Source organism: Barbus barbus (assembly GCF_936440315.1).
Source record: "Barbus barbus genome assembly, chromosome: 40".
Taxonomy (NCBI): domain Eukaryota; kingdom Metazoa; phylum Chordata; class Actinopteri; order Cypriniformes; family Cyprinidae; genus Barbus; species Barbus barbus.
Window position 1 is genome coordinate 16980539 of NC_136718.1, and position 19837 is coordinate 17000375.

General features: G+C 37.7%; 1 protein-coding gene across 1 annotated transcript in view; it reads left to right on the forward strand.

The window, feature by feature from the left end:
* Nucleotides 1-19837, forward strand: part of LOC306860030 (peroxisomal membrane protein PEX14-like) — a 72977-nt gene that overhangs the window by 32862 nt on the left and 20278 nt on the right. Inside the window, exons 4-5 of the mRNA XM_079401552.1 lie at nt 7122-7241; nt 16379-16464. Of these exons, the coding sequence (XP_079257678.1) occupies nt 7122-7241; nt 16379-16464 (206 nt within the window). The remainder of the gene's footprint in view (nt 1-7121; nt 7242-16378; nt 16465-19837) is intronic.

Consider the following 19837-nt stretch of genomic DNA (forward strand, 5'->3'; position numbering starts at 1 on the left):
GCTAATGTTTTCTAAGCAGGTCATTTTACAGTGTAAATTGTGAATTACTGATCCCCCAGCACACCCCACATCATTACATCACTCTTTGATTGGGCTTTCCAAATGTGGGTGTGTATGTACTTATCTAGGCTTAAGTGTATGCCCTGTCCTTAAACAAAGGTAGCTTAAAGAAACTGCATGTGATCACTGCCTTATCGCTGTGGTGTGTACCATTTTATCCATAATTCCCAAAATTTTGGGAAGGTCTGTGAACAAGTGTTTCTTTGCTTGTTTTCAGGCAGTTATGTCTCTATCATTTCACATCGTCTTGTGGGTTAGTAATATCAATTTACTGTTACTCTACAGTCGTTTATGGAATTTTCAGTTTTCAGGTGACTGTTCAGATACTATTTCATATGATTTTTATCCCCCTCATCAGTTCCATTTATTGATGTATTAAATATTTTATTAATTTATTTAAAAATAATGTTATTTAATTTTTAATATTATTTATATTATCATTGTTGTATAATATATTTTATAAAAAATATTAAACATTGTGATACACACATTTGATACACCAGTGTTTTACAAATCGGTATTCACTGCAACATTGCTAAATTCACAGCGCTGTTGCAAAATGCATTTTGTTGTAGCTTAGTTTTCAATTTACAGTATATTGAATTTGTAAAATATTGACCCTTAAAATTATTTAAATTCTTGAGTTATCATTTTGAATCTCTCTAATGACTGATTCACTGGATCACAAATCATTACTTTTGCTCATCACTGACTTTTTTTTGAAAATTACGATTTCTTTGTGGACATTTACAGAAAAGTAATTTTTGTGTTGAAAAACTTGTTTCGCGGGCAGTGGAATGGGGAAAAAATGTAAGGTCTCTTTACGTTTGAACGTAATGTTGAAAGTTCTCTGTTTATCGCAACTTAACATTGAAAAACAACGTTTTGTGTGAACGGCCCCTCACTGTCTGTGTTATGTGTGCGCATGACAATATTTAGTTAAGCGTACCCACATTCGCAACAGTGTATTGTTTCTAATAAATGATATTTTAATTATGAACAACATTAAATTGTGTTCTCACTCAGGGGAAATCACTAAAAATGAAGTGTGCCCGCTGATACGGCGTTATCTTAAAAAACTACGGGCTGTATTTTTCAGCCGACTGCTAGTTGGCAGCGGTACAGAATTTACTGTCCTTCATTTAGTGTCTCCAAGTTGAGTAACCAGGGATATAAAACAGTTTTTCCTTTAGTTTTCCCAACAGAGAATGGATTTTCCCTTGTCTACCAGTCCCGTCACAAACTTCACCCAGCAGCTTCCAGTAAGCCTGCATGTGAACATCTGGTGCGACACTGGCGCTGCGTTCGGTGCCCGGATCTTTGACCCCACTAGTGTTCTTTGACCCCACTAGTTGAGGAGAGACCCCCCCCCCCCCCCCCCCCACATGATTGTAAAGCGCTTTGGGTGTACAGCAATACACAATAAAGCGCTATATAAATGCAACATTCATTCATTCTTCCTGTAGTCATTTCATTATGCTTAAAGGGCCATGAGGGACACTGGTGCACTGCAGGTGTAATACCGCTCACGTCATGAAGGTAAAGAAATGGTTCATCATCTCTGAAATTAATAGGAAAGAGTTTGCAAGTAAGGTGATGCGACTCACCTCTTGGACAGGAATGGCAACGACCAAGGCCTGCATAGAAGACAAAGGGATTGATGTGGTTATAAATTACTCCACGGCGCCACCTAGGCCAGCCACTTTTCCCTTTGTCATCAGGGGAAGGCGATAAAGCAGGAAAAATACCAGAGTCCTCCTCTTTTTTTTTTTTAATACATAAATGAATACGCTATGAGAGCGGTCATTATTTAAGGCATGCAATCGTGTGGGACATGGACTTGACATGTGAAATCGCACAGAAACGCTCTCGGGTGACCTTCATGTTCAATCTGGTATTATTCTAATAAGCAATATTCACCAAACGGTTTTGTTCAAGCCTTGTTCTGCTGAAAAAAGAGCAGCCACCTTTAACAGCCGTTCGGTAAGCAATTTTATAATTGTCCCTGTGAGCTTGTTCTTACCCTATGAAGTTCACAAGTGCCAAAATTGGAGAACTGCACTTTATGGCTGGATGAGTCGCCTCATCACTCTTTAAAACAAAAAAGGGTGGAGAAAAAAAACATCCTGAAAATAAGAGCCCAGAAAATAGAGCCATAAATAATACAGAGAGCAATGGGTTTTCCTTTAAATAAATACCGATCAGGTTTATGTTGAAAGACAATAGAAAACGTAGCCCAGATATGCAGTTTACAGTATTTATAGCTGTAATATCGCAGTGCCACCACCGTAATTTCATGCCCCAATGAGAATGGCAAGGTCAAAGCAAATGCTTCGACTGAGCATCTGCTAATATGGTGACTCATAAACAGGCTCTGCGTGTATCAGGTGCACCCAATAATACAGTATAATGAAATACAGAATAGCTTTCCATTATTGTTCTTTTTTTACGGTGTCGTCATTAGATGTAATTTATGTCTAAAAAAAAAATAATTCATCTACCGGCAGGTCCATCTGAAATGGAGGTCCAAGGGGTCATTCCACAGGTTTTGGGAACTGTAATAAATTTCTTGTTTCCTTTTTGTGTCCTTTTCCTTTTATATGTAAAATTCACTCTTGTTGTCCTTCTTTTAAATTGGATCTCAAAGGTCTTTCATTTGTCGTCCCATTTTCTTTGTAATAAAGGCATCAGAGGAGACAAAACAGTTGAGTGAGTCCGAAAACCCGAAAGAAAAGCAAACGCGTTAATGAATTTGCATGCATCTTATTTGGATGCGCACCGGACCCCTTTGTAGTTGCGCGGGGGGGTGCTATTTAAGAATGCAAATGACGTTACGAATATGTACATATTTGTTCATTACGTCCTTAGTAAACGACCCCTTCGTTCTCAGGTGAACTCACGAAAACGTGAACTTCCTGATAGCGTCTTTACGGCGAGGTGAGTGGGAGGAAATGAGAGGGGGGCCTCCAGGTCTCATTCAATAGTCTGCCACCATGCAGTCTGGTGTGGTCAGATGAATAGGGAGTCCAGGGACACATTATTGCTTATTGGGCAGTACAGGCTGACTGCACCAGCTCAGCACATGGCTATGGCTGCTTCCTGGCACTTTGAATGCCATGCAAGACAGGATGACCAATATTTGCCTTAAATTATTCAACATTTTTCAGGGCCATTTCAACCTCCACAGAACCTGCCCCTCCTTTTAACTTTGACCTCAACCTAGAGATTTCTGCAAGAGAGGAAAAATCAGCTACATGGGTGGTATAAATTTTGTTAATGTCGTTCTTGACAAGTAAGGGAGAATATGGTTATATGTAGAGAGATCAGTGTCATAAATTCTGGATGTTAACGTTTTGCTGCTGTGGAAGAGGAAACTTTGTATGATTTAGAGCTGTTTTTTTTATGAGCTGGTGTTTAGAAGTCGTCTTTTATGCTCACCAAAAATACATTAAAATACAGGAACTTTTTGTTACAATTTAACCGTTTTCCATTTTATTGCATTATAAAATCAAATTTATTTCTGTGATGGCATTTTCAGCAGCCATTACTGTTTTTAGTGTCACATGATCCTTCAGAAATCATTCTAATATGCTTTTTTTTGTAATCAACTTTTTATTGTCTTTCAAATATAAGCCAAAAACATCAATAGAACAACCAATCAAGTAAGGAGGAATAACAGACATATATAAATATTTATACAGTTAAAGAAAATCAAGAAATAAAAATAAGAAAAATGTATAATAAAATGAACAAGGAATTAAATAAAAAATAATAAAAATAAATGTTAATAAAACTAATTAAAAACTAATATGCATATGATTTGATGATCAGTCATGTTTTATATAGGCCACTTTTTGGCTATAGCCACTAATTAATTTTGCTATGGATATAAACAGGTATGATTTGTCATAATATAAATTCTTTTCTTTTTTTTCGACTCCGGACTTTTTTTTTTAATCTATATTAGCACTGTCCCCACTACATTTTTTTCCCCATGATATCTTTGTCATAAAGAAACGTATTTCTGTTTTTTAGTAATCATTAACTTTTCTTTAAAAAAAGGTAACATTTTTATGATTAATTGCTGTAATTAAACTCACACAGTTATAAATTGAAACTTTTACTGGAAATCCATGAAATGCAGCAATAAAAATGCAATAAACCATGCATCCCTACCTCTGCTGTGTTTGTGTGCTCCTGTATTGTTTTGCAGTGTTGTTATTGTGGCTCTATGAAGTGTGACTGTGATTTCATACCCAGTAGACAGGGCTGAACAGGCTCAGACTCTGTTTTCTGCCAAGCTCCCAGTTCTCTCCGCTCTATTTAAGCACATGTGGCACTGGCATTTGCCACATTTATGATGTGTGTATTACAGCGCAAAAACAGCTTGCTGTCTGCTCTTTAAACAGCTCAATTTGGAGCAAAGCTCAGCCTTTTGGCTCTCTGGCAGGCAGCCGTGCCGTATGAAAGCATGTGGAATAGAGTAGCGCAATGCCCAAGGGGATATCTCCAGTAAACAGCAAGAGCACGCGCGAGAGAGACTAAATACGCAATGACAGACGTGACACACTCCAGTCTACTGTGGACAAACAAAGGTCAGAGGGAGTGTGTTTGTTGCAGGATACAGTAGATTTATTAATTTGATATGTGTAACTTACAGTTTAATAGAAACTGGAGCCTTTTTAAACCATTGGCTCTAAATGGAGATGTTAAAGCATTTGGGTTTTATGTGCCAATTGTAGAGGAAACCCATAATGTTTTCCTGCTTTTATGTCTTCATTAAATGTCAAAGCACAAGTACATTCGACTAACAGGCTTTTTCCGCCTCTGTCTTTCTTTTCCCAGTATTTCTCCGGGCTCTTGTTGCCATCTACTCCATTGCAGCTCTGTTTAGGCCCGCAGAGTCGCTTAAAGGATTAGTTCACTTTTAAAAAAACTTTTGCTGATAATTTACTCACCCCCATGTCATCCAAGATGTCCATGTCTTTCTTTCTTCAGTCGAAAAGAAATTAAGGTTTTTGATGAAAACGTTTCTCCATATAATGGACTTCAATGGGACCCAAACGGTTCAAGGTCCAAATGACCGTTTCAGTGCAGCTTCAAAGGGCTTTAAACGATACCAGGCGATGAATAAGGGTCTTATCTAGCGAAACGATCGGTCATTTCAAAAATAAATAAAGTTTAAGTTTTATAAGCACAAATGCTCGCCGTGCTCTGTTCTGTGATGCGCGTTCGTGACATCACGTAATACGCAATTGCGTTGAAAAGGTCACGCTTGATGTAGGCGGAAGTACCGAGTCAGTGTTTACAAATGTGCGGAAGGAGGACCATATACACATATTCAAATGTCTTTGTGTCAGTTTATCGTTTAAAATGACCATTTCGTGTGCGTATCCTGGGTGTTTTAATATTAAAAAGCCTACTGACTCGGTACTTCCGCCTACCTCAACCGTGACCTTTTCCACGTAATTGCGTATTACGTGACGTCACGAACGCGCATCACAGAACAGAGCAAGGCGAGCGTTTGTGCTTATAAAACTTAAACTTTTTTTTAATTTATTTTTGAAATAACCGATCGTTTCGCTAGATAACACCCTTATTCATCGTCTGGTATCGTTTAAAGCCCTTTGAAGCTGCACAGAAACTGTCATTTGGACCTTGAACCGTTTGGGTCCCATTGAAGTTCATTATATGAAGATATGTTTTCATCAAAAACCTTAATTTCTTTTCGACTGAAGAAAGAAAGACATGGACATCTTGGATGACATGGGGGTGAGTAAATTATCAGCAAAAGTTTTTTTAAAGTGAACTAATCCTTTAATCAAGACAAGACGCAGACCAATGACTGCGTGCAGTGTTGGAAATAAACTAGCTTTTTTTTTCCACAAAAGGAAATATTAATATTAGATTTTTTTTACCCCCTCTCCTGTCATTTTCCATCAGGGACCTCTATGCAATTTAATCACCTCTAAAATCATTAAAAAAGATCTGAAGATTAAATTATATTGGCGTTTGCAAAATTATGTAATACATTTACATTACAATGAAGAAATTAAAATAATGCATTTTATCTGTCTTGGGTTTCACTGAGCTCTACCTGGGGAAATATAGCAGCAGGAAATGGACAGGCTCTGTTCTTGAGATCTGACTGTAATGGAGAAGAGCTCAGAGCTTTGGACCTCCAGAGCTGCTTCTCCTGGTATATATCTGCCGCCTATAGTGTTATTAACCTAGTTTAGTGAACATTTTAACTTCAAGATCTGTTTGCAGGTTCCAAAGGACAGTCAAGGACACACTTCCACTTAATATCATCACTCTTTCCTCTCAGATTACACTGTTTTTCTAGTAATTTCTGGAGTTTTCTGACACTTTCATTTGGTAGAATTGTGCCTTCAGTCTTGTGAGTGACAAGGCACTGATTCTTGTTCTTACTCAGACATGAAAGGTTGGAAAAATTTTATTTTGGAACAATCTGTTCAGGTTTCACCAACGTTTTCATACAGTTTTCTACTACAAAAAAAAGTGCCTTTGCCCATCATTCAATGTCAATCAACACGGTCAGATACATGTATGTATTGCAAATATATAGAAGCTATACTTCTTAAAATGAAGTAGTCTAATTTTCTAAAAATACCAAATGGTTTCTTTACAGCTTGTGTTAAGGGGTATTAAGAGACAACAAAGACTGTATATGCACAATTACTTTATATATAAAATATATAAATTACATTAAATAATACACCAGTGGCAGAGAGAATCTGTTAATCATCAGATATTTCTGATATTTGTATGATTTCTCTTTGTATGTGGATTTGCATAATAAATATTTGGGTGACCTTGTTCATCTTGGTGATGTTTGTATTGATGTGTGAAGTGTTTGTGATTTGGGGTATGCATGAAGATTGGCATAGGAATGAAGAAAAGAGTATCTGCCATGTCATTATGATTTTGTGGAACTAAGGACCGAGAGGCCATATATTCCTGAAATGTGTATATATATTTTTTTATTTTTGACAAATATGTTGAGGTGTTTAATATCATACCACCTTCTCTCTATGTAGGTCTGACTGATGAGGAGGTTGATCTGGCCATCCAGCGGTCCGGGAGTACGGAGGAGCCTCTCACTGTAGCTGTTCCCGGGCCCGCGCACATCGCTCACCCTGTTCCACTGGCCCCATACAGTGAGTATTACCACAGTCGCTTTAACTAGAATAGGGGGTCTACCCTATAGCGCTTCCACTCGCCCACCTGCTGTATGTTTTTGCAGCCCATGTGCTCCTTAAACATGAGTCTAGTCTAGTAGATTTTCTCTACCAAATGGTGCGTGACTATATTAAATGAGTCCTCCAATCTCTTCTGTGCTCCCATAATCTTGTTTAAACCTTCGCCCGTACATCAATTCAAAACAGGCCAACTGTGTGGAATACCTTGAAATATCGTGCTGATATTTTTATAAGCGTCCGAACATAACTATTATCTTAGACGAGTGATTTTCAAAGGAAATGAGTGGCTTAGAGCATCCTATTTTCGTAGGCACGTAATTAATTCTGGCACGGCCTTGCGATATGATGTGCGCACCGTTACGACTCTCTGCTTGGTTGGCCCACCGAGGGCCTTTCTGCAGCCTGTATCTTTATTACCTCTGTGGGTTATGAGCTCCAGGCCAGCCGCTGATTTACCAATCCTGAATGAAGTTCGCATAATGCTTAACCTGTATGACAATGATTCCAGATGTATTCCACCCTCATTTATTGCCACCCTGTCCTTGACTCCCCTCCATCTCATGTTTTGTAATGGAAGCGATGTTGATGGGATGGCCATGTAGTTAGGCTTCAGCCCCACTAGAGTGGGGGGTTTTATATCAAAACGGCTATGAGAGAATGGCATAATGAGGGGAGAGTGAGGAGATCTTCGCGGGGGTCAGGTTGGAAAGAGGGGGTCCCTCTCTTTGATGTCCTTGTTATGGGGACGATGCGTCTGGACCTACATCCATCTCTGTCGGAGTAATGGATACTCTGATCTCTATTTTCAAGCAGCAGAAGGACAGTAGGGCCTTTTCTGAACCCAATAAATTTGAACGGAGATTGGAAAAAAGGGGAATGGAGGCCATGCTCACACCTTAAGTGACCAAATAAAAAGCAGGAGTGGAAAGTGGAGGTGGAGGGGCTACCCATGTGGAAGAAGGACCTCCGTTTGGACCTCGAGTTGAAGTAGGAGGTTGGTCAGGGCCGCCGGCTAAGCTCAAGGACTCTGAAATCACCCAAGTTGCCATCATGCGTGTCCTGCATGCCATGCTTCCGCACTTCCGGACACTTCAGTTAATGTGCTGTTTACCATTGATACAAAAAGCTATGTTGTCAGAAGTTCTTAAAATGGAAGTTTTAGGAAGTTGCAGGTTTGCTGATGTTTTTGATGTACTTTCTGGTACAGAATGTCACCTTCATTCAGCAGAACTGAGCTTCAGTCTTCAGACAGGTTTGATCCTGTGAGTGACAAGGCACTGATTCTTGAGTATTTCTTAAGGCCGGGACACACCAAGCTAACTTCAAAGAACTAGCTGCGACAAAAGCTGACAGTGTTGTTGCCTTGCATTGGCAGCAGCGTCTGGACCGAAAAGCTGTGCTTGAACTACAGACTACAGCGGACTGCGAACTGACATGTGTGTTCTGCGCCTGCGTGAGAGGAATTAGCTGTCTATATCAGCAGCTACCAATAGTATATATTCGTCATTTAAAAGGAGGAACCAAAACAAGGATTACGAGATAAACGCAGATATACAAAATGTAAACAAGGCAACGCTTGCTTATCATTTATATTGATAATTTTCTCCATTTAAAGCAGCTCCTCTTGTTTTACGAAAATATTCGCATATTAGAATGCTTGTAAGATCACATAACAGTAGAACAGCATTCTGTCTGTGCCGCCTTAATTTACTTACTCGTTTTCATCACTTTCGCTTTAATTCTCGGACTCATTCGCTAAATTCAACATCCGATCAGAGTTCTCACTCTCCCCGACGGCCCGATGCCGATTCAACATGTTGAATCAAGATGAGCCTGACAAGAGCCGATGTGTGTAACACACCAAACAATCTAGCCTGACAGACACTCACCAATGGCCTGACGTTGGTCGACTGTCGGCTTGATGTGTCCCAGGCTTTAGCAGATGAAAGGTTAAAAGTGTAAAAGTTAATTTAAATCTGAACTAGGGGTGGGCGATATACCGATAGACACTATTAACCGATAGAGATTTTTGACTATCGTCTCTATCGCGGTTACACATGATGTTGCTGTGCTACATGGTCATGAAAACTTATCGTTTTCATGCATTTTTAAGGTTTGCAGTTTAAAAAGTGATTTTATGCCGTTGAAATGCAATCTGCAGCAAAAGAAAAGAACCTATTTCACTATATGCGCGTGCTGTCTGAAAGACTGTTTTTGAGTTATTTTTACCGCTTTATTGGCCTTGAACAGTTAAATAAACACACTTGTATGTGTCAAAATGCCTGTTTTTTCAAGTATCATCGTAAACAGTAATTTAGGTCTTATGTAAAAGCAAACAGCTGAGAAGGAAAACGCCATGAGTAAAAGTAGATCTGGGCCGCTCTTAAAGTGACAGCAGTCCAATATTCCTGCTGTCTGTCATTCTTGTTAATCAAACAACAATAGAGAGGAAATATCTCACTGCCCTTGACTAACTTTTGTAACTTTATTAACAATAAATACATATATTTAATTTACACAGTGAAGAATATGCAGTGTTTTATGCATTTGATTACTTTATACAATATATGTAGTATTTTTATTTATTTGCTCTACTGTATTTTTTTTTTTTGTCCTAATGCTTGTAATTAGTTTCTTATTTAATCGCTGACTGTTTACTTGTCTTCAGTGAGCTTGAGTTTTTGTTTTTTTGTAAATTTAGGCTAGTATTAATTTTGTGATATTGACACTGGTGACAAGAATTATTACATTTCTATGGTATCAAACATTTTGATATCATAAAGACCTTATTTAAAGCATAAATAATGTAATATATATTGCTACTGTGAAATAAAATTACTCATACATGTATCTTGATATGTCATATCGCCCACCCCTAATCTGAATTATTTTTAATTTTATTGTTCGTGTAATAATGAGAGATGAAAAATATGCACAACTACTTTATATATGAAATTATATCAACTTTATTTTTTATTTTAATATCTGTATTTTCTTCTATACATTATTTTAATCAAGACTTAAAATATGGTGTAGGAGTAGTACAAGATAATTTAATACAAGAGAAAACCAAATGATACATTTGTGTAAAGAACAGTATAGTGATCTAGTGTAAAATCTGCTATTTTAAAAACTAATTTGCAGGTAAAATTAAGGGGCATATTTTGTTCCATGTCTCAAGAATCAGTGCCATGTTTTATTTGGGTCTCCCTAATAGACCTCTAATATAATTAATCAGATAAAAACTGCTTGTTCAGTTACGCATAAAAAAAAGAAAAAGTACTATTGCTTTGCTAGTGTAACGTAAAAAAAAAACTTAATATTAATATGTAATTTAAAGAATTAGTTTAATTTAGCTCAAAGGGAATCATTTATGATTTTATAGGGATTTGAACAGAATCACTGTTACGGCGATTCACTGAACGAGCCGTATAACGAACTCTGCACTGGATATTAAAATCCAAAATATAGTGAAAATGCTATTTAATAGCACAGTAACAAGATACTTCTCTTTTCAATATAAATCAGATTTTATTTATATAAACCTAAGACATAAACTAATCTAACACATGAACACAAGCATTCACACGTTGCAGAAAGAGAGAAAGTGAGGAAAGGATGAGTTTAAGAGAATGCAAATGTGAAACCCCAAGTTTACAGCAATATGTTCAATTGCATAGACCTTAACAACCATCAATCACTTATTTAACCCTCGCTTTGAGTTTCTCAATGAGGCTAAGCTATATATTAAATATACCAATTCAATTAGAACCTGGAGGTGTTGCTTGCTATGCCTGTGTTAAGGGGCTTCCTTTGTGTCGTCGTCGTTGCAGAAAGGGGGTTCCCCGAAGTGTCTGATTGGTTGAGAGTTCAGTAGTCTTTGAAGTGAGGTCTTGGGAAGCCAATGGAGTTGTGGCTGATAGAAGTTTTGAGGCGGTCACAGACTCCAGCTGAACTCGGAGACGAGGCGTGGCGGCAAAACTTAACAGAGTACATGAAACTCACAACGGCAAAGAAAATAAAGTAAAAGAATAAAAGGATGTAAAGACTTGGTTTTCTTCTCATTATGGTAGCAGCTGGCATGTGGACCAGAGCACGCTCAAAGAGCAGCGTCAAAACGCGTGGCAAAAGAGAAGATGCGAGTACTTTCAGACTTGTAGATCGTTTGCTTTGTTCCGAAACAGGGATTAATTTGTTACATTGTTGCATTTTCTTCTTGGTTCGGTTCGCTTTCACACGGCAACATTGCAAAGCGTACCAAAATGTGTTTATGCAAGTCACATGTGAGTAAAGCTGTCCTCTTATTGGTCAGAGTTCACTTGTTTACGTTCCTCTGTGTCATTCATCAAGATGGATTGACAAGTTTGCTCCGTGGGCTTATTACGGCTTTATAGCTGTCCTGGCAAACGCAAAACGAATGTAGCTGTCATTCCTCTCTAATATATCTATCTATATATAATTATATTTTCACATAGATATATAGATATATATATATTTATTTTATTTATTTATTTATTTAGCAGACGCTTTTATCCAAAGTAAATGAGGACATAAGAAGCAATCAAAACCAACAAAAGAGCAACAACGTGCAAGTGCTATTACAAGTCTCAGTTAGCCTAACGCAGTACAGATAAATATTATTATTATTATTTTATTTTTATTTTTTTTATATAAAAACGCATAGATAAAATAAAATTAGAATAGAGAATGCTAGAGTTAGAGGGTCAAGTAAAGATGGAACAGATGAGTTTTTAGCCGTTTCTTGAAGATGGGTAAGGATTCGGCTATTCGGATTGAATTGAGCAGGTCATTCCACCAGATGGGAACAGTTAATGAAAAAGTCCGTGAAAGTGTTTTTGTGTGTCTTTGGGATGGTACAATAATGCGTCGTTCACTTGAAGAACGCAAGCTTCTAGAGGGCATATAAGTCTGAATTAATGAATTTAGGTAAAGGGGTGCAGAGCCAGTGGTGGTTCTGTAGGCAAACATTAATGCCTTGAATTTAATGCGAGCAGCTATTGGTAGCCAGTGCAAATTGATGAACAGAGGTGTGACGTGCGTTCTTTTCGGCTCATTAAAGATTAATCTTGCAGCGGCATTTTGGATTAATTGTAGAGGTTTAATAGAATTGGCTGGAAGACCTGCCAAGAGCGCATTGCAATAGTCAAGTCTGGACAGAACAAGAGCCTGAACAAGGAGTTGTGTTGCATGTTCCGAGAGAAAAGGCCTGATCTTCTTAATATTGTATAATGCAAATCTGCAGGACCGGGCAGTTTTAGCAATGTGGTCTGAGAAATTTAGCTTATCATCAATCACAACTCCAAGGTTTCTGGCTGTTTTTGAAGGAGTTATGGTAGATGAGCCTAACTGGAAGGTGAGATTGTGTTGAAGCGATGGGTTAGCTGAAACTACAAGCAGCTCTGTCTTAGCTAGGTTGAGTTGAAGGTGATGGTCCATCATCCAGCAAGAAATGTCTGTTAGACACGCTGAGATGCGAGCAGCTATCGTCAGATCATCAGGATGGAATGAGAGGTAGAGTTGAGTAGTGTTGTCAAAAATATTGATATTTCGATAAATATCGATACTGAAATATCTGAACGGTACCAATATTAATTTCCCGAAGTATCAATACACCGATACAAGCCGAGCTGTCACTTTCACTTCTCTCCAAAGGCGCGTGGACAAGCACCACACGTGACCGCACTCGTCTCCTTCGCTCTGGTTAAATAGCAAAAGTGAAGTGAATAGAAAGATGACTGCTCTGGTTGTTAAAGAACACAGCAGGAGCGCTATCTGTAGGGATCTATGATCTCCGCGATGCAGAGAACGCGCACGGAATCCAGTCATAAAAACGGAATTTACAGTTTAACGCGGAATGTCACGGAATTTGTCAAAGTTTGGATGAATTAATCAAAAGTAGGTCATTACACTTAAATCAAATCGCGATATGGACTAGTATCTGTAAATATTAAGCTGCAAAAGTCGATTTAAATATGAATCCTGCATGTTCTGAGCGTCTCTGTGTGAATGAGCTGCACGTGCGGTTTTGTTTATGTGGCGCTCGCGGTGATTTCAGCGTCTGCCGTCTCAATGAGGACATAAATACATCAACAATATCTCCAGAATTGATCTGAAAGGACTGACTTCTGAAAGGACTGAAAGCGACTCCTCTTCAAGGAGGTCTCGGTACGCTTGTTTGGTCTGCTTTTGGTGAGCTCCCGAGTGCGATTGCTGCATTCTCACCTGCCCAAACGAACCGCACCAAGAGGGAAAAAGAACTCTAGTGCGATTCAACTGAACTAAATGAGGCAGGTGTGAAAGCACCCTAAGAGGACCAAGAGAGCATTTTTAAGAAAAAGAGGACCAAGAGGTTGTAAGAGAGCATTTTTAAGAAGAAGAGGAGAATGGTGACTAAGAGAGAGTTTGATGGTGTCCTGAGTTTTTAAACTCTGCTGCTGGACACATCCCCTCTGGTGTCTTGACCAATTAGATAGGCTATTATCTTAGCTAGGGGTGTTCCTTCCATCATAAATCAGCACGTTCAGTCACATGGTCCGAATTTTACACACTCTTGCAAAGTATAATTTTGGATGTGATTTCTATAACCAGAATATGATACGTTTGACAAAGAATTGATTGGAAGAAACATTTAAAGCACTCACACTCATACATACCTTTTTAATCATTCAATAATGATTAAAAAGACATACATAATATTTGATTAAAACATGATAGTCTAATATGTGGGTTACAAACATAATATGGGGTTCTGCATAGAAATCTCCATAGAACTATACAAAGACTTATGAAAAAAGTCTTTGTATAGTTCTATGGAGAACGAAGGCATGTTCTTTAGACAAAGGAATTTTGGTTTGGTCTGTCTTCTATGTGGGGAAGAAGTCAGTCTAAGAAAGCTCATGAATTCAATCGTGGAACATGTGATGGCCATCTCTTTGACCATCAGTCTTGATTATTTGCCCCAAATTTGACGGTCTTCTTCCTGAATTGGAATTATCAATAAGTGTTCTTTTGTCTCAAGGTTGTAAGCTGTTTTGTGAAAGAGGCTTGCTGGTTAGTTTGCTTGCTTCAGACTAGTTGGAGCTAGGAATCTGATTTTCCCGCGTCCTGTTTCCTTGGGCCTCTCGGTGGAATTCCAGTTTCTCATGTTTCAATTTTCTGATCACATCTTAAATTTGTCTGATTCAGTCTCTGATATTCTACACTAGTCTATTAGAGAGCCTGTCTATTTGTATTCAGTAGAGCAGATTCAAACAAATTACAGTAACACACCTGTTCCGCAGACCTCGCTATGTTACAAAATGGAGCATTTTGTATCTGACATGTTGACCTGCCAGAGCCAGGCTTGCTTTAATTACTTCTCTGTTTGGTGTGCCGTTAAACATTTGCATGATAATTTCTACCACCTTTCTGTTGGCTGAGCCTTGCCAGATTGCCTCAGCATGAATTGAAACGGCTGCTCTTGCTATCAGAAGCTGGTTAAAGCCTAACTTAAACTGAAGTGTATCAGTTTTTTTCACTCATGTCCAGACTCGATATGCAAACTATACGTAAGCTATTATTAAGTTGATTTTCTGAAAAGGCACTTTTAGAACATTGCTTGATTGTTTGAGGTTCCTGACCAGCCTGACACGTTGGCTCAAGCAATGGTGTGAGTTTGGGATTGGACTGTCTATTTTGCCAACCAATGACTGTTTTTTTTTCCTAAGTGTTCTTTTTCTGATATTAAAGTGGTTGGGTGTTTGATTTTTAATTATACTGCTCCAAATGTTGACGTGTTAAATCTGCACTGAATTGTTGTTTTTTTTCAGCTTTTTTGCCTTCTTCCGGGTCAACTGTCTCTCTCTGAGAATGAGTGTGAGGGGTGAGGAGGGACTCATTGATGTGGTCTTTCATTTCCTGATAGTACTCGTTGTTCTTATGCGACATCTCACCACTAGTGAGCACTTGTGCGAGGTCTGAGCAGAAACCGTACAAGTGATCTTTTAAACGATTCTCATTTCCATTGCTTCAAGATCACGATTACGCTTAACAGAGAGATTTTTTCCCCTAAAATAATGTAAGCGGGAGTTTCCGTTATGCGCGTTATTCTCATTTTCTGTTTTACAGCAATGTGGTACTTAATCTAAAAGTTCAGATCTAGGTTGCACTTCCATAGCTATGTATAATCAGAATTTGTATTTTTTTTCCTTCTAGGAACAAGAGCACCAATTCAGACAGACTTATTTAGACTATAAACTTTAGTCATTGTAGACATATTTTTTTAACAGTTGTTTGATGTGAACAAAAAAGCTGTAAAGGGGTAAGAGTACACAGGTGTGCAGTCACTGAGTCCCAAGTCTAATAAAATGTTTAGAGTCAGTGGTTTCTATTTTTTGTCTTGTGGAAATTTAGATTTATAATATTATAAAATACATAATATACTTATTTACAATTGTATCAAAATATTTCATATAAATTTAAATATGCGTTGCTATATTTTTCAGCCTTTTCATAATATTCAATATGCATCTGGATATTTGTTCACCCACGATCAGTGAAAAATCTGTTTTTTTTTTTTTAGATCACTTGCAGAGCATATGATTCAAAATGTTTAATATAAGTAAAGTATAGTATAACTTAGTAAAGCAAGCTTTATATAATTTATATACTACAGTGTTTACCTACATGGATTATATTTTTGCTAAAGCTTTATATATATATATATATATATATATATATATATATATATATATATATATATATATATATATATATATATATATAAAATGAGGGGTCGTCCGTGAAAAATTGAGTGATGATGCAAACGAATCAGTGTTTTGAATTGATTCATTATCTGGGTTACCAGCACCATCTTAAGCAAAAGATTCCTACAATAATTAATTTCTGAGCGAATTGCACAAAAATTCTGCTTGTGTTTCAGAATTAGGCCATTGGATATACTGTATTTCTGTGCACCACAGTTTTGTTTTGTTCATGTCAAATTAAAAATGGCATCTACCAGAAGGCCCACAACAGCTTTTCCCAGGGTTGGACTAATAGATGGGCTTGTTGTATTTATGTGTGTGTCTCTGCAGGTCCCTCAGGTTACAGATGGAGAGACTACAGTGCCCTGGCTGTCATCTTGGCAGGAATGGCCTTTGGCTTCCATCATCTCTACCGGGTATGTGTCTAAGTGCCACCAATAGCCTATTTCTCAAAATGTGTTTATTCTGAGAACTGAGCTTTTCCCAGCATTTCTACTTTTGTATGCCTTTTCTACATTTATGTCGTGTGAATCACTGTGGTTACAGTCCAACGTCATCGGAATGAGCTCATCTCTACCCTAAGATCTTTCTTTGTTTTCCCTTTCGGAAAAACCCAGATGCAGTACTCTCTCTGCTTTCCAATACTATCACGACACGATTTTGTACGTGGGCATGGATGGGTGCGTGGGCCCTTAGGCCCAGTCGAGTAAGGGAGAGACCCCTTTTCTCGGTGACAGTAAACCCACACTGCCCACAGGAGCATGTGGACTACATTACTGTGTTTTATAAGAGAAAGAAAATGGAGCGGTGTCCTTTAAGAGAGCATTTACAATGACATTGTATGAAACTCCCATGATGTCATGATTAGGAACGCATGTTTAGCTTCCTAAGCTTCCGTCTGCACTCGGCTACTTCAGTCAGTCAGCACACATGCTCTATAAAGCCAGTCTCCATCTCCAGTAGCCCACATGACTGCTCTTACTAATGTAGTGAGCCAAGCTTATGTCATTTTATCAGAAAAAGTCACATTTTCCTTTGATACGAGTCTGTGTTTAACAATCCGAAACTGTAGATGGTTCAGTACTTAAAGTGAAGTTTTGAGAATGTGACTTCAACTCTCATTTTTAACTTTCATTTTCACTCATTCTCATTACTGGTGCTTCCTTAGTAAGCCATTACTGTTGCTATTACTATTTCATATCATTATTTGAACAAATGCCTAAATCTAGTTAGGTTTGCTTAAATAGTAATAGGTACATGCACCAAGTATTAAACTTGCAACTCATGGTCATGCTCAAATAAATATAATAATAATAAATATACACTATCAGACAAAAACAAATTTAACAGTAAGATGTTTTTTAAAGAATTCTCTTCTGCTTACCAAGCCTGCATTTATTTGTTCCAAAATACAGCAAAAGCAGTAATATTTTGAAATATTTTTACTATTTAAAATACCTGCTTTCTATTTGAATATATTCTAAAATGTAATTTATTCCTGTGATTTCAAAATAAAATTTTTAGCATCATTACTCCAGTCACATGATCCTTCAGAAATCATATTCTGATTTGCTGCTAAAAAAAAAAATATTATTATTATTTTGAAAACGGTAGGTTTTAAGGTTTCTTCAATGAATAGAAAGTTCAGAAGAACAATGTCTTTATTATCACTTTTGATCAATTTAAAGCATCCTTGCTAAATAAAAGTATTAATTTCTATAATTACCCCCCCCCCCCCCCCCCCCCCCCGCCCCCAAAAAAATACTGACTCCAAGCTTTTGAATGGTATAGTGTATAATGTTACAAAAGCTTTTTATTTCAGATAAATGCTGTTCTTTGGATCTTTCTATTCATCAAAGAATCCTGAACAAAATGTACTTAACTGTTTTAAATATTATTAGTATTATTAATAAATGGTCAGCATATTAGAATGATTTCTGAAGCATCATGTGACACTTAAGACTGGAGTAATGATGCTGAAAATTCAACTTTACTATCACATGAATAAATTACTATTTAAAGTTAAAGTTGTTGTTATTATTTAGTCTTATTTTTTTCAAATAAGTCTATCATTGGTGAGCATAAGAGACCTTTCAAAAACATTAAACTTCTGCCTGGCAGATAATAAAATGGACAAAAAACAGACATGATTAGTAATGACAATATACCTGTAATAGAGACTTTGGTGTGAGTTCTTTGACTAGAAATGTTCTAGCAACATACAACAAATTGCTTTAACAACCAAGTAGTGATTCCTTGGCAGCTGTTCGCGATACTCTTAGCATTATTAAATAGATTTTTGTGCAGGCAAGAAAATGCAAAAATATAACCCTATAACTCTCTTGCCTGCTCGTTTCTCACTTCCATTCTCTGTGCCTCTCGCTCACACACAAGCAGTTCATGGTTCTCCAGTCCCCCGCGTGCGTCTCTGCTGCTCGGAGGATCTGTGCCCGTGGCTGGAGGTGCTGTTCCCTGGTGCGAGAGCTCTCACTGCTGTCATGTCAGAGGAACAGCTCACCAGTGCCACCATATGCCCTGGCCTCCTCCTCCACTTTATTTATGCTATAGAGCACATTGTAAACAGCGCTCACAGCAGCTCTCTTATTAACTACCCTGGTGTTGACACTCATTCTGATTTTTTCAACTTAAAAGTGTTTATTACTTATGCCGGTGTCAACAACGGTTGTGGCGCTGTGAAAACCTGTTAAGGCCAACTGTTTTCCAGACGGAGAGCCTGCACACGCACATTACCCTTTACAGCACCCAGCTATTCACCAAATGCCATGTTAATCTCCCCGTCTATGTGCTTTGTTTGTTTGTCTGGGGAAACAAATCGACGCGTGCGTTTGAAAATAAAATGGCGATGGCGTGAGAACCGGCAGCTAGTGGAAGCGCTAGCCGTCTGACCTTTGCCGCTTATTCTCAGTGTTTGGAGATGTTGTTCTACAAGGCTTAAACTCTGACAAGCAATTGTCCTCAGAAGGTGACATGTTCAAATGGAAAAGCCAGCCTGTGGGCTAAAAGACTTAATGATGTTGAACCCAGAGTCATGACCCGATGCTTAATTCTTGGCCTCTGTGTCAGCCATTGAGGCAAATTGCTCTGGAGGAAGTGAGAAAACCACAAGACTTTTGAGAGGAATTAAAAAAACAAAAGGTCTTGTTTTTTTCAGCATGAATGCAGGCCTATTAATCATAATTCATATAATGATGTTTTTATCTGCTGTTGCCAAACACAATACTAAACTTGATACTGTGATATCACGCACAAACACTAGTATTGTTTGGATTTTTCCCTTTTTTTTTTTCTTGTTTAATGTCCAATTGTACTGATATGCTACAATACTTAAAACATTGTCTTTATCTACCCTCTCTTAAATATACAATCTCTGCTTGTCATTTTAGGGAAATATTTAGTTCAATGGTGACTCTGTATAAATTAAGGTGTATTCTAATATAATTTTTTTAAATTTGTAGTTGTATTTTCTGTAATTTGCTCAAGATTATCAAAATATTGACCCTGATAAAATATACAGTACTGTTATTTTTTTAAGAAATTCATTCTTTAAGCATGGAACTTGATCAAAAATGAAAGCAAGATGTTACAAGTTTTTTAATTGAATGCTGTTCTTTTTTTATTTTCTATTCAGAGTTTTTCACAAAAATATTAAGAATATTGCAGAATGTTTTTTGAGCACCAAAACAGCATATTACAATAATTTCTGAAGGATCATGTGACACTGAAGACTGGAGGAATTGCTGCTGAAAATTCAGCTTTGCCATCACAGGA